Consider the following 14,027-nt stretch of genomic DNA (forward strand, 5'->3'; position numbering starts at 1 on the left):
GCATCGGGCGGGATTTGAACCCGAGATCTCCTGATTGACAGGCGGACGTTCTACCACAGAACCACCGACACTTGTTACGCCTTATTGAAAATTAGACCTAGAGCTTTATCGGAAGCGTATTTAATAGAGTATGAAATTTTGGTTTAATTGAAATAGAATTGAAATTGAAATTATTGCATCGAAGAAATTCTAATTTAGCGTTTCTCTATTGATTAAAAACAAATGCGCTACCCAGGTTTCGAACCAAGACCATTCTGCTTGGCAGTCGAGCGCTCTACCACAGAACCACCGATAGCTGCTTAGGTTCACTGAAATTAAGACAGGCATCGTAAGCATAATAGGTAATAAAGTCTTTTTTTATTAATGAATTTATGAAGGCCTAATCTGTTTTTTTTAAAGGTTAAATCTTGTTTTAGCGCAGTCAGCCGAGATTAGAGGGTTAAAGGGTAGACCCTGTGGGTGGTCCACTTTGTTAGTTTTTTTTGTTATTTAACGACCTATATATAGTTGTGTTAATTCAAAGGAGATAATTTAACGTTAATTGCTTTAAGAGCTGGCGGTTAGTCAAGTGGCTCTCTGTGCTTTGTTGATGGTAAGGTTTTTGCTTCTTGTAAATATATTTGGTGTGGATATTTGGATATCTACGATTTCTAACGCAGTCAATGATTTCTTGGGTGTGCGAGTCATTATATGATATTGGAAATTGGACGGCATTGGTCTTTTTCATGCGGTATGTGTCACAACGTCAACTGGAAGTTGAAATAAAATGAGCGGTAAAGATGCGGCAAGTATTTCGTAAGCGAGAAAAATACAAATACCATCTGTAGATGTTTCTTTCATTAAAAATTGCTTAGTATTATATTCAACTGATAAACATGTACTGTAAAAAGGGTTAAATTCAATTGTGCATTGTTTTAGTGAATCTAACTCGCTGTTGTAACTACTTAATTTATAATATTCTGAATAAATTAAACTCGATTGTTTCGTCTCAATTATTTAAATTAAGATTAAAATTTTATACCGGGCTGGGTTTGAACCGAGAATACGTTTTTCGTAAATAACTCTGAATTGCGGAGATATCTTTGGGGGTCGTATCGAGAAATTAATACCACTAGGGACCATACTTCCGAGGAGAGGTATATTTTGGCTTGCCAACTTGTTTTATTTACCTTCCAAAAAATGGTCCATATTGAAACATGGACAAGTACATTTAATAATAATAATAATAATAATAATAATAATAATAATAATAATAATAAATAGCTTTATTAGGATATCCAACTCAGTTTTTTAACTGCTTTCCAGTTGGGTCCTCATGAACAACAATACATTTTAAAAATATACACAGATAATTTTAAATAAGAAAAACCAAAAAAATAATTAAACTATTGGAGTAAATTTACTATAGAAGTACGAAACTGATTTAAAGTAGCAGAGTTGTCAATAATCACACGAGAAAGATCATTCCACAGTTTAATACCGCGGCATCGCACGCTAGAATTTCGAAGCGTAGGGGCCATGAGAGGAACTTGGTAGCCATATTTGGATACTTTTGTATTGTATTGATGACGGTTAGATATCAGTTGAAAATGATCACGGAGATATTCAGGAACTAGATTATTTTGTATTTTATACATAAAAATGTACATGTGAAGTAGATACTCTTGTTTGAGGGTTAGCCAGTTAACTGAATGACGAGCTTCAAGTAACGAATGCACCATAGTCTCTGATTAACTTTGTTTGAAAGATAATCCACATGATTAGACCATGAAAGACCCCCATCCAGTTGAATGCCAAGGTCTTTCATTTGAGCAACACGGTCGACTTTAGATCGCGGAAGTGAGTGTATATTTTCAAATGGTCGAAGCTTGAGTTTAGAGCCAAATAACATGAAGGTCGATTTCTTAGGTTGAAGATAAAGTTTGATTTCATCGTACCCGGCAATAATATTACAAACATCATTGTCCATAGATGTTATTAGTGATAAAGGGTCATCAGCTATTGTGAGCGTTGCCATGTCGTCAGCAAATAGGTGAGCCAAGCTATTAGTAAGGCAATCTGGGATGTCGTTGATATGGGCTGAGAAGAGAAGGGGCCGAGGACACTGCCTTGAGGAACACCGATATTAATGGTACCCAAAGATGACCAAGCACCATCAACTACCACAGATTGAGTTCAATTTAAAAGATAGAATAATAATAATAATAATAATCAGCTAGGCTAATACCCGAGGCACCACCTTAGGACTAAATCATCATGCGACTTTTGAAGCCCTTAATTCAGGTGGCTGGGTTACAATGCGTAGGAGGGTGGTGGCAAGCCCTGCACGCCACGATATCTAGCCAACAGCTCCCTATACTAGATATTACCGTTAACCTAGACAAGGTTTTATGGAAGGGGAAACCGAAGAACTTGAGGGAAAACCCCTTAAACCAGTGGGGAAAGAACTTGCTAACTCAACGCAGAAGGAGTTGTTCCGAGTTTTAACCCAGTGCCACAAGCTGGGATAGAACCCAGCTCCTCTTGCTGCGAGGCGAAAGTGCTAACCACTCCGCCACCCCACTTAAGACTGATTCCAGTTTAACGCATCAGTAGAAAATGAAAGTCCACGGAGGGTAGAAAGGAGAGTGGTAAGATCAACCGAGTCAAAGGCTTTGGCGATATCCATGAATACCACTCCAACAAATTTTCCCCGTGAGATAGCATCTAGGATTTGCTCAACTGGATTAACAATACAGGTAATGGTGGAATGCTTTGGTCTAAATCCAGACTGCAGGTGGTACAGTAGGTCATAATCAAAAAGAAAAGTTAAGACTTGCTTATGTATTTTAGAGACGGATTGAAGAACAGCAAGTTGACGATAGTTGCTAGGGTCTGACTTGCATCCTTTACCTTTATTTAAAGGTAAAGAATGAATTTCAAATGCTTTAAAACTTTAGGGCCTTTGCGTACACAAATAACAAGGTCATGATCTGAAATTCCAACAGGAACTACAGAAGTCATCATTATCTTTGTCGGATGCGTCACATACACATGATCAATAACAGTACGAGAAGTGAGTGTGGTGCGAGTCGGCGTAGTGATTAATTGTTTCAGCCCTTCAGTTGCAGTGCGAAGGAGGCGGCCACGACGACCAAGTGGTTTAAGAGCATCGACATTAAAGTCTCCCAAAAGCACAACTTCACTAGATTCGTTTTCAAGAATTAAAGCGAGTGTTTGAGAGAGATCTTCAAAGTGAGAAGGATCCACATCAGGCGGAAAGTAGGTCACCCCAATGTAGATAGGAGTGGAAAATGGATGCTGTAAGCGGCAAAACAACAATTCAGTATCAGACTTAGGAATGGTCACTGTAGACAGTGGAAGATGATACTTATAAAAAATTAGTACTCCACCGCCACGCCGACCCTGCCTATCACGGCGTAATACTAAGTATCCACGTAACGATAAGATATAATCAGGAACAGTGTCATCAAGCCAAGTTTCCGAAAGGCATAAAATATCCAGGTCATAAAGAGTCAATAAATGATGAGTTGAAAGCAATTGAGCTCGTAAAGATCGAATATTAACATGCGCTATAGTTAGTCCGCGAGGAAGAGAGACAACAACAGGAGGCACCAATGGCAAAGGCGATAAAAGTGGCGAGGGTGACAGTGATAGCGAGGAAGAAGGTAATGTAGACAGTGACCGCGGGAGAATGGTTGACGGCGAGAAAGTAGATGACGGCGAGCGAATGGTTGACGGCGAGCGAATGGTTGACGGCGAATGAATGGTTGACGGCGAGCGAATGGTTGACGGCGAGCGAATGGTTGACGGCGAGCGAATGTTTGACGGCGAGCGAATGGTTGACGGCGAGTGAATTAAATGTCTCGCAGGTACAAAGAATGAGTTTATATACATATGATCAAAATAACAAAAATTTAAATTTATATATAAACAGCTATAGGAAAAAATATTTACAATATATACAAAAATGAAACAAATTTTTAATGGAAGCCCGGTGAATTTTGAGAACTATTTGAAAATACGTACGTTACCCCAATTAAGGAGTAAGTTTTTCGTGGGGTTAATTAGTTCATATTGCAGATCACTGTCGGGGTTTAAGGCATGAACTCTTCATCAGAAAAATCCAACTCTCTGGGAGCGTGCCATTGATTCAAATTTGGACATTTCACTATGATGTGGGCAATATCCGTGACAGAGTAGCCACACACGGGACACTCGGGGTTTTCTCCAAATACATCCACTCGACGACTGGCCGTTGGGAGTCAGCCTGTCCTCGCTAGGAAGAATAAGTAACTTCGACGGTCATTCTGATAAAAAGGTTCGAGCGATGGAAGAGGCTTCTTCGTGTACCACCCCAAACTTGGATGAGAGGCTACTTCGCCCTTCCAGAAGGAATCAGATCTTTCCCGAACCGCGTCGTCCACCACCCGTTGCCAATCTCAGGTTCGTGACACCCGTTCTTGTAACGGCTGACCCGAACAACCCGTCTAAATAGGTGGCGCGTGTACCCACTTTGCGCGAAGACCCGTCAAGCGAACATATTGATATACCCCGTCAGGAAGTTTCCACCTAACGCTAGTTTCCCGTCTGTATTTTTGGCATGGTCACACGTTTTCAGGATGTTGGGGGAGAAGTGGAGAACTTCATTGCCCTAGGCGAAGCTGGGGACGGCAATCGTTTTCTAAAGACTTTGCGTCACTGAATACGCGTTGTTGGAGTGGGCTCCTTTGTTTTTGACGGCTCCCACTAAAGTTGTCGCGCGTCTTCGTATTTTATCTTCGTGGCTCCCGAGGTATTGGTCTTCTCTTGATTTTGTTATTCCTAAGTAGTCTTTTCAACTACCGGTACGCTTTGACCTTGAATACTTATCACCAGCAACTGTGGTTCCTTTATTTCGTTAAATTCAATTATTCCACATTTTGTAGCGTTAAATTCAAGGCCGTTGTCAAGAGCGTACTGGAAACATATACGCAGTAGGTCTTGGAGTTCTTAAGAAGATTCCGACGCAGTAAATATATCGTCTGCGAAAAAGAGTGGCGGGATTGTGACGTCAATGTTATGGTACGTTGGATGTCGAAGGCGGAAGCCAAGGCCGGAAGAGCGAAGGTGGTTTTCCAGCAGCTGCAGATAGAAAGCGAATAAGACGGGGGACATCTGGCAACCTGGTTTAAGTCCTACTGCGCAATGGATAAATTCAGTGGTCGTATTCCCAAACCAATATCGATAAGACACTTTGTCGTATAGAAACTGAATGTGGCAAACGAATTTTTCCGGAATTCCAAATTCCAGCATTGTCTGCCACAATTTTGGGCGACATACCTAGTCGTAAGCTTTACTTAGATTTAGAAACGCCACGTAAAGCGATCTCTTTTCCAAGCGGGTAATTTCTATTATTTGTGTACATCAGGACACAGAGGTTATCGGTCACCCGTCTCTCTTGGCGAAAACCATTTCGCAGCTCTCCTAGAATCAAATGTTCACTGATGAAGCGTTGGAACTTGACGGCCAAGCTATTACAATTTATAACGTTGTTGAAAAGAGTGTAACCCTAAGATGAAAGGTCCAGCTTCTGTCACTACTTCTGCTGCCGGCATTTTTCTCACAACAATTCTTCTAGACACTTCGCTAATAATAACTGACTAAATAATATAATTTTGAAATTTTATTATCCACTCAATATTGCAAGCAATGAGCGATAAACAAATCCACATTGGTTACCTTTACATTATGTCTGCCTCGTACTAAAAGCGTCATAGCTTGATCTACTACATACTTCTGCCATTGGTCATAGTTTGATTGATGTCACAAGTGTTACCGAGCATGAAGCTCCATATGGCTTGAAAAATTGTAAACGACACTCTAGCCGTTATCTTCTACGCGTACAGCGTTCAGTGAAGCTTTAGAAGTTAAAAACACCTCTTTTTGGTTTTACCGTAAGTAAAAACAACTTGGTTTTAATGTTTCATTGGTTTCTTGAAATAAATATAGTAAACAAAATTATATTGTCTGTATGCCTGTAATTTATTTGTTCCTACATGCAAAGGTGACCTTCGTGATTAAATAATTCTGACCGTAATTTTATAAGAAATCAAATCCAATCTTTCTACCAAAACTTAAATATTCGCCATTTAAACTTGCTCTGTTCCTTTCATAAAATATTGAAGATATTGCGGCCTCTTCAGGGTTATTTAATTTCAGAGATAAGGATAAACATGTACATTGGGGTAGTAAATGTGAAAATATAAAAATCTCACTCTATCATCAAACAATTATCAACAAAGATAATACGAAAAGAGGTCATTTCTAGCTCTCTCTAATATCTATCTTTATATTGCAGTAACTGTCTCGTTAATATATAGTTTACAAATGTCTGGAAGGATTTGAACCTAGTTTCTTGCAATGGAGGAAGCTAATGGTTTTTATGGTTTGTGCGAAACAGTATTCTGGGTAAGTTCCGAAAGCTTGCCTAAGCCCATTTTATTCGTATTTCACTCATTTCAGTATAATTTACGATATTGTACGAAATGTTTCTGATCCTAGCCTCCCTAATTAGTTCCAATATATAAGAGATTATTTAACGATAAATGTACCAAGAGCTGAATTAGTTTAAGAGAACTGACAACAACTACCGTTGAAATATAAAAAAATCGAAGAGGTAAAAGATATCAAATATTTTTGAGACATTAATCTATATTAGGGAAAAGGTTAAGATATTTAAACGGTTCATTATATAATTGACCAATTGCTTCAATAAAATATCTACCTATCTCGACCTAGAAAGTAATATCTCCACCTTTAAAAATATCAATTTAAAAATTTTGCGAATATTTCTAAGTATAAGGTACTTTAGACATTAAACAATTGGGAATCTACACTTCGATAAATATATGTGGTTTTTGTAAGAAAAAAAAATAAAGTCGTTTTAACTATACACTGTGAAGGTCTGTAACTTTCATCAGTGGGACTGTACTTCTTACTTTTTCCTGTAAGATGATTTATACTGTTAATATCTGAGAAATGTGTTTCAGGCCAACTATAGTTTTTATAATACACTGCAATCATGACAGATCCCACCTCGGAAATCCATGACACGCTGTTATTCTGTAATATTGATATGGTTTATCTCAATTACTCTGGTATGGCACCACACCCAGTGGTATTCCTTGTTTTAAATGAAACTTCTAATTAATTAATTCCTGCGTAATAACAAAAATAAATTATCATTAATATTAACTAGAGGTGTGCAAATACCATTTTTTGGGGATCGAATCGAATATCAAATATTTTTTTCAAAGCACGGCAAATACCAAATCGAATATTTAAAACGTCAAATAATTTGGTCGAATATTTTAGGGCAAAAATTTAGACCAGTTAACTGATCAAATACCAAATAGCATTTCGAATATCAAATTATTTGACGTATTTGGTTTTCAAATAGCCAAATAGTTTGAATATTTGTCAAAAAAAGTAATTGAAATCACTGTTCGTTATACTTGAAAATAGTAAAATATTAAACCAAATACAGTATAGCCTAGAACAAAGTTCTCTGGGCAAACTTGGTAAATTAGTGGTATAATGACGGGCCCGTCCTAAAAGATGGCCTTTTAAATTTTTAATTTTACTATTTACTTAGCCTTCTTTAAGGCTCTTAATAAAAAAACACTGAAGGGGGTCCATTGTCTCAGGCTGCAGGCTGGCCCAGAATTTTATATTACGCCACTGTGGTAAACTCTAACTTACCATTCAAATAAATTCTAATTGTTTTTCAAAATTTCTTTATTTTCAACCTTCCTTCGAACAATTTTTTCGATTTGATCAAATTGAGTTAATCGTAACCTACAAAAATATACTGCATAATGCATATCAACTTATCAATTATCATACATATTTTAATTGGGTACCATGGCAAAATAATAATAATAATAATTAACTAGGCTAATACCCTATGTACCACTCCAGGACCAAGTCTTCTAGCGACATTTAACCTTTAGTAACTACTAACTACAATTAAAATCAAAGGACATGCTACATACTTCATAGTTTGCAAACACTTAATAAAAATTTCAAGTTTTTAAATATATGTAAAACGCGAGGGAGCAGATCTTTTGTTACAAATTAAAAAATTGCATTTATTTAATTTTAAATCAATAATTATTAAATTAATTAACTCAAAAATTCTAAACAGAAAAATCCATAAAGTTACTTACTTCAACTTTCCTCCCGGTTTTTAGTTTTGGTTTGGACTTGTATTGGTTTACGTTTTAGACTCAATTTTAGTTTTACTTTGCTATTCTAGAAAATTCCATAACAAAAGAGAACACGCGAGTAATCTAGCCAATAGGCGCTAGAATACACAGCTTCTGCCTTTCGCTAAGAAGTTTTAATACAAACTACTCTTTATAAGGTCCTTGGCGCTGCGGCCTAAAGAGAGGTGCCAGATATAAGGACTAGCTCGGAAATTTCACTACGCTCTCCTGGGATGGCCTTGAACTTCAACAAATTAGAAAAAGACCCGCGGTTATTCGACCAGTTTGCAAACTATTTGAAAATACCAAATACTTTTCCCTATCTTTTCGAATATTTGACTGTTTGATCAAAAATTCGATTATTCGCGAACTTTTCCAAGCGCTATTCGACTCGACGAATCGAATATTCGATTTGGTATTCGATCGAATTATTTGGTCTGACCAAATATTTTGCACACCCCTAATATTTACAGAATGTTTTTTGTAATTATATTGCAGTAATAATACGTATTATATTATATATATATTTCTATATACAGATTGTTAACTAAAAAACGATACCGAGCCAATTACTCAAAATGTGTTTTATGTAAGAATTTGAAATTTGTAGGTTACATAGAGGGTGCAGGGGGACAAATGAAAATGAAATTTCAATGACCTTGAACCAGGTCTTCAAGGTCAATAAAATTTTATCTCAAGAAACATTAGGATTAGAAGAATGGTTCCAACTAGAAATGGGTTATACTTTTGAGTTTAAGGCTAAACAGCTTTGACCAATGGGAAGCCGAGAAACGTTAGACCAAAAACCCTTAGGTCATGTGTGGTATTCTAATCATGACACGACATTAAAGTGCTTTTCAATCGAAAACTACCATATCTAATGGATCAAAATTTTCATGACACTCTAAACTGAGTGAAGGAGTTCGAAATTTGTAACTTCTGATGACATCGACACATTAGTTTAAGGTCATTCAAAATTTATCTCGAGAACTAATAGGATTAGAAGAATGGTTCCAATTAGCAAAATGCCAGCTTTTATGTTTGTTTGTTAAAGTAAATGAATGCACTTATGTTAAGAATAAAATATAGTTTAATTACTAAGGATCTAATACTAAGCTCTTTACATTGTGAGTCCTTCCTCTAGAATGCCTATTTCTCAAGGCCACCACATTTTACCCAGTCCGTGCTTCCCCCTAGCGGTGGTAATGTTAACTTATCATATTAAATACTTTTATACCCCTCCAATACAAATAGTATGTTGTTACATTTACAATCAGTTATTTAAGTATGTAATCATTAAAATTCTTGGGCAAATGTTTTTAATGTTTTGGACGGTTAAGCACTTCGTAGTCAGGATTTTTAGGAACATTTGGCAATTTCATTGGTCTTGCTGGGATTATGCTCGATGTTGTTGATATCAGATCCTGTGGCTTTGGAGTAAGGAAATCCAAGTGTATTTGAATAGTACGTTCCATATTTTTGTTGCTCATTTCAGGTATCTGGATTTTACTAGTTGATTGATTTGACCTTTGAGCTTCGTTTATATTTTCGTTGCTCATTTCAGGTACCTGGATTTGACTGGTTGATTGAGTTGATCTTTGAACTTCTTGATTGAGTTATTGCGATTGTGACTTATTCTGTCCCGTAGCTGCAATTATGGTTTTAGTAGCTGGTCTTGTAATAACTGGAGTCTGGATTGGATATGAATGTTGTTTTTGACTTGATAATTTATTTTGGTATAACTTGTTTCCTGGACGTATTTGATTAATATGCCTTTTTACTTTTCCATGAGACGTTTCCATTTCGAACATCATGTTTCCCAAAGGAACCTGGATTTTTCCACTGATCCACTTTGGGCCTTTACCAAAGTTGCGTAGCATTACTTCTTCTCCCATCTTATAACGATGTTGGTTTGTACTATCTTTATTCTCATCCTTTCTTGTGGACTGAAAATTCATTGGGTTGCATAGGTCGATTCGTGATAATATGTTTCTTCCTAACATGCATTCTGCCGGTGATTTTCCGGAAACATTAGGTGTACGTCGATAATTTATCAAGATGCATGCTATTCTTTCTTCCAATGTACCTTTTTGGAATTGCTTTAAGCCTTTATTTATAGCGTCAATTTCATCCGACTGGCCCCCTTGTACTTTTTTGAGTGTAGTTTTCACTGTTCTCACTGACAGTTCAGCCTGGCCATTTGATGCAGGATGGTATGGTGCCGTCTTAATGTGATTGATGCCATTGCGTTGTGTGAAATCACTGGATACCATGCTAGTAAAACACGTACCATTGTCTGAAACCAATGTGGGCATAATGCCCAATCTTGCAATGTGTTTGCGAAGGTTCAATATGACTTCAGCTGAGGTTGTGGATTTGGTGATGTCCACCTCCAACCATTTTGTATAAGAATCAACGGTGACTAAAAGATATTTATCTTCAACTGGTCCCGCAAAATCACAGTGTACTCTTTTCCAAGGTCCATCGGCAGTGGGCCAAGTCTGGTACTTTGCTGCAGGCATTGGTGCATTTTCTTGACAAATTTTGCAATTTCGTGCTGTGAAGAGAGGCTAAAATATCTCCTTCTCCGGAAGGCGCGAGACAGTTGTCACAGTACATTTTTTTATAGATATAAAATCTTAATTTCAATGTTTCCCATATATATTTTCCAATAAAAACTATAATAACCCCTCCCCCCCCCCCGGCGAGTCGCGAAAGGGCGAGTGGGTCCTGTTCCTGGAATTTCGTATGGGGTCGCGCGGCTCTGAGTGGTCGCCTTACCCCCCCCCCCTTGTTATTGAATGGCCCTCGGGATGCTTAAGATAGCTTGAGTCGGCTCCGCGCAAAGGATATCGTGCCAATGGATTCTTCTTTTCTAAGAAAGTTCGGGCTTGTCATGACTATTGTCACTATTTTTATTTATAACCTTGTTTTGAACATTTTGAAATTTTGGGGGAAAACGTTAAAAGTATTGGTAGGAGAGTTTGCATTTCTTCTTATATCGCCGCTGCCAATTACCGTAAAAGCCCAGATATGCCACCATAAAATGCCATAGTTCTAAGCCAACTGCCAGCCATGACGACTGAGCCATAAAGCCATTCGAAGTAACTTATAAAATAAGATCTTGACTTTCTACGCAACCCGGCTCACTTTTTGGATTGGCTAAATATAACTCCACCTCTGTGTGTGATTGGTATGACCCTTAACTATAACCCCACGTGACCAAAGGATCTAGAAGAACAAAACCAGAGAACATTGCTTTTTTCAGAGGTGTGGGACCAAAAGACTAACTAGAGTAGGGAGGCAGAGAGATCCTCTACTCGACAAAAAAAAATAGAAGGTCTGAACTTAACTCGGGAGTTGAAATATTGGCGTTCGTGAATATTGTACAATTTACCAGTTAGAAAATAATAATAAACAAAAAAAGCATAACCAAATCCGTTCGAGTCGGGAAGGTGTGAAAGGCTGATTCCGAGCCGACGTCTACCGCTAACTTCTGTCCGCTAATCTTAATCTGTGGCCATCTATTCTCATCTCTTCGTCTTTCGTTTTCCGGAGGTGTGCGTTGATACCGGCAGCTATACCAGTGATAAGTACTTTACGAGATATATGGCTTGGCATTAGTTGTAAATATTAATTGGCATAGAAATCTGGCAGCGGCAACGGTTAGGTTGTAAACTATTTGTTGATTGGAAGTGTCGGGGTATTATTTGTTGTCATTTAAAGTATTTGAGTGTGGTGTCGGGGTCTATATAACTTAGTGGGTGGGTATTCGATAAGGGATAAGGGATTGAGGTAGTCAGGTGACTAGAATTTTTGTAGTAAATGTTACGAAATAAACGACCATTGGCACGATATTCTGAGAGTACTGGTTTGAGGACCCTCCGACTTTTAGTTCTAAGCTAAAATATTTCAGGAGATCTGAGACCTTTCCTCTTCATTGTTATCGCTAGGGGGAAACTCAAGGTAAATAATACAACTCGAATAAATTAGCGTGACAAACTGGGGGTCCGTCCGGGATCACGACAAGGTCCATACGCTACTATAGAAACCTTGGTCAATAAAAAGGAGTTTCCCAAAGGAGAGGGTCTCGTGAAATAATATGATTAAAATTTGGGCATATATGAGTGACTCGGATAGTAGTGAACCCTTTCAACCCTCCTTGGACTCGCTCCAGTTCTGCTCCGATTGCGTACCCGGTCTTGGAAAATACCATAGTTGTGCTGAATGCCTTCGAGCTTTTCAAACATTAGAACGGGAAAATAGGCTAATTAAATTAAATCAAACACGCGAATTAGATTCCTTTAAGAAACCAATTACCCCGACCCCAAACCAGGCTCACGACATTACCACATTAACCCCCATAGTGGAAAATAAGCTACCCAATAGCTCCTTTTTAGTCCCCATCGATATGATTATTCATCAGGATCCCAATTATATAGAACCCAATATGGCCAATGTTAATGCAGACCTGATCAACGCCCTCGTCGCTCAATTGCAAGCTCTTACTGGAAACATGGCGGTTGCGCAAGCCACCCAACCCAGTGCGTGGGTGCCAAAGGTAGAAACCCCGACCTTCCATGGTCAAGCCGATGAAAAGATGTCTCTCAAAGAATTTTTAATTAAAGCAAAAGCTTTCAAGCAGAGTCGAGCGATTCCAGGCCATGTATTCTTAGATTCATGGATTCCCGTTATTTTGAAAGGCCCCGCGTTAGATTGGTGGGTTGAGAGTAGCTTTCATCTAACAACCTGGGATGAATTCGTCACCGCTATCAAAGACGAATTTGAAAGCGAAGACGAAGATGATCGCGTGCTAGAGAAACTCCATAGTAAAATTCAGGGTTTAGAATCTACCCTGGATTACATCAATAGTATGCAAGAACTCATGCGCCGCAAGGGTTAGGTTGTAAACTATTTGTTGATTGGAAGTGTCGGGGTATTATTTGTTGTCATTTAAAGTATTTGAGTGTGGTGTCGGGGTCTATATAACTTAGTGGGTGGGTATTCGATAAGGGATAAGGGATTGAGGTAGTCAGGTGACTAGAATTTTTGTAGTAAATGTTACAAAATAAACGACCATTGGCACGATATTCTGAGAGTACTGATTTGAGGACCCTCCGACTTTTAGTTCTAAGCTAAAATATTTCAGGAGATCTGAGAACTTTCCTCTTCATTGTTATCGCTAGGGGGAAACTCAAGGTAAATAATACAACTCGAATAAATTAGCGTGACACAGTTTAGTTCGCTCCCGCACAGAATTCTATCATGCGATTGATACGCCTTCCAAGCTGTTCTACGGGTTGGAAAAGACGGTTCGCGCTTCTTCCGTGGTTCACGGACTATACGATCCCTCGGGTGTCCTTATTTGTGACGCCGGTTATATGCGCGACATTGTCGTGGATTTTTACTCGACTTTATACACCCCACCCAATTCCTCACCCACTGCCGAGAGCTCGGAGACTGATCTTTTCCGCGATCTTCCCACTCTCGACGCCACTGACATCGCCCGTCTTAAATTTCAAATTACGGCCTCTGAAATCGCCGACCCAGCATCATCCCTGCCGCGGGGCAAGGCTGTTGGCATCGATGGCCTACCTGTAGAATTTTACAATCTATATCAAGACATTCTTGCACCGATATTACTGCACGTTTACAGTGACTTACAAGACAATCCGAATTTTGGCCCCGCCTTCGCGGAATCAGTTGTGTCGCTTCTCCCAAAAAAGGGCGACGTTTACAATCTCCTCAACTGGCGTCCCATTTCCATCTCGAACGCCG

At 38.6% G+C, this 14,027-nt stretch overlaps 1 protein-coding gene across 1 annotated transcript in view; it reads left to right on the forward strand.

Moving 5' to 3' along the window:
- Positions 1–6,353: 6,353 nt before the first annotated feature.
- The window catches only part of LOC149962216 (ATP-binding cassette sub-family C member 3-like), a 46,347-nt gene continuing 38,673 nt past the window's right edge, over positions 6,354–14,027 (forward strand). The window contains exon 1 of the mRNA XM_090164434.1: positions 6,354–6,450. Coding sequence (XP_090020560.1) covers positions 6,403–6,450 — 48 coding nt within the window. The 5' untranslated portion in view covers positions 6,354–6,402. The remainder of the gene's footprint in view (positions 6,451–14,027) is intronic.

The sequence above is a fragment of the Leiobunum rupestre genome, chromosome 1 (assembly GCF_980474605.1).
Source record: "Leiobunum rupestre chromosome 1, qqLeiRupe1.1.hap1, whole genome shotgun sequence".
NCBI classification, from domain to species: domain Eukaryota; kingdom Metazoa; phylum Arthropoda; class Arachnida; order Opiliones; family Sclerosomatidae; genus Leiobunum; species Leiobunum rupestre.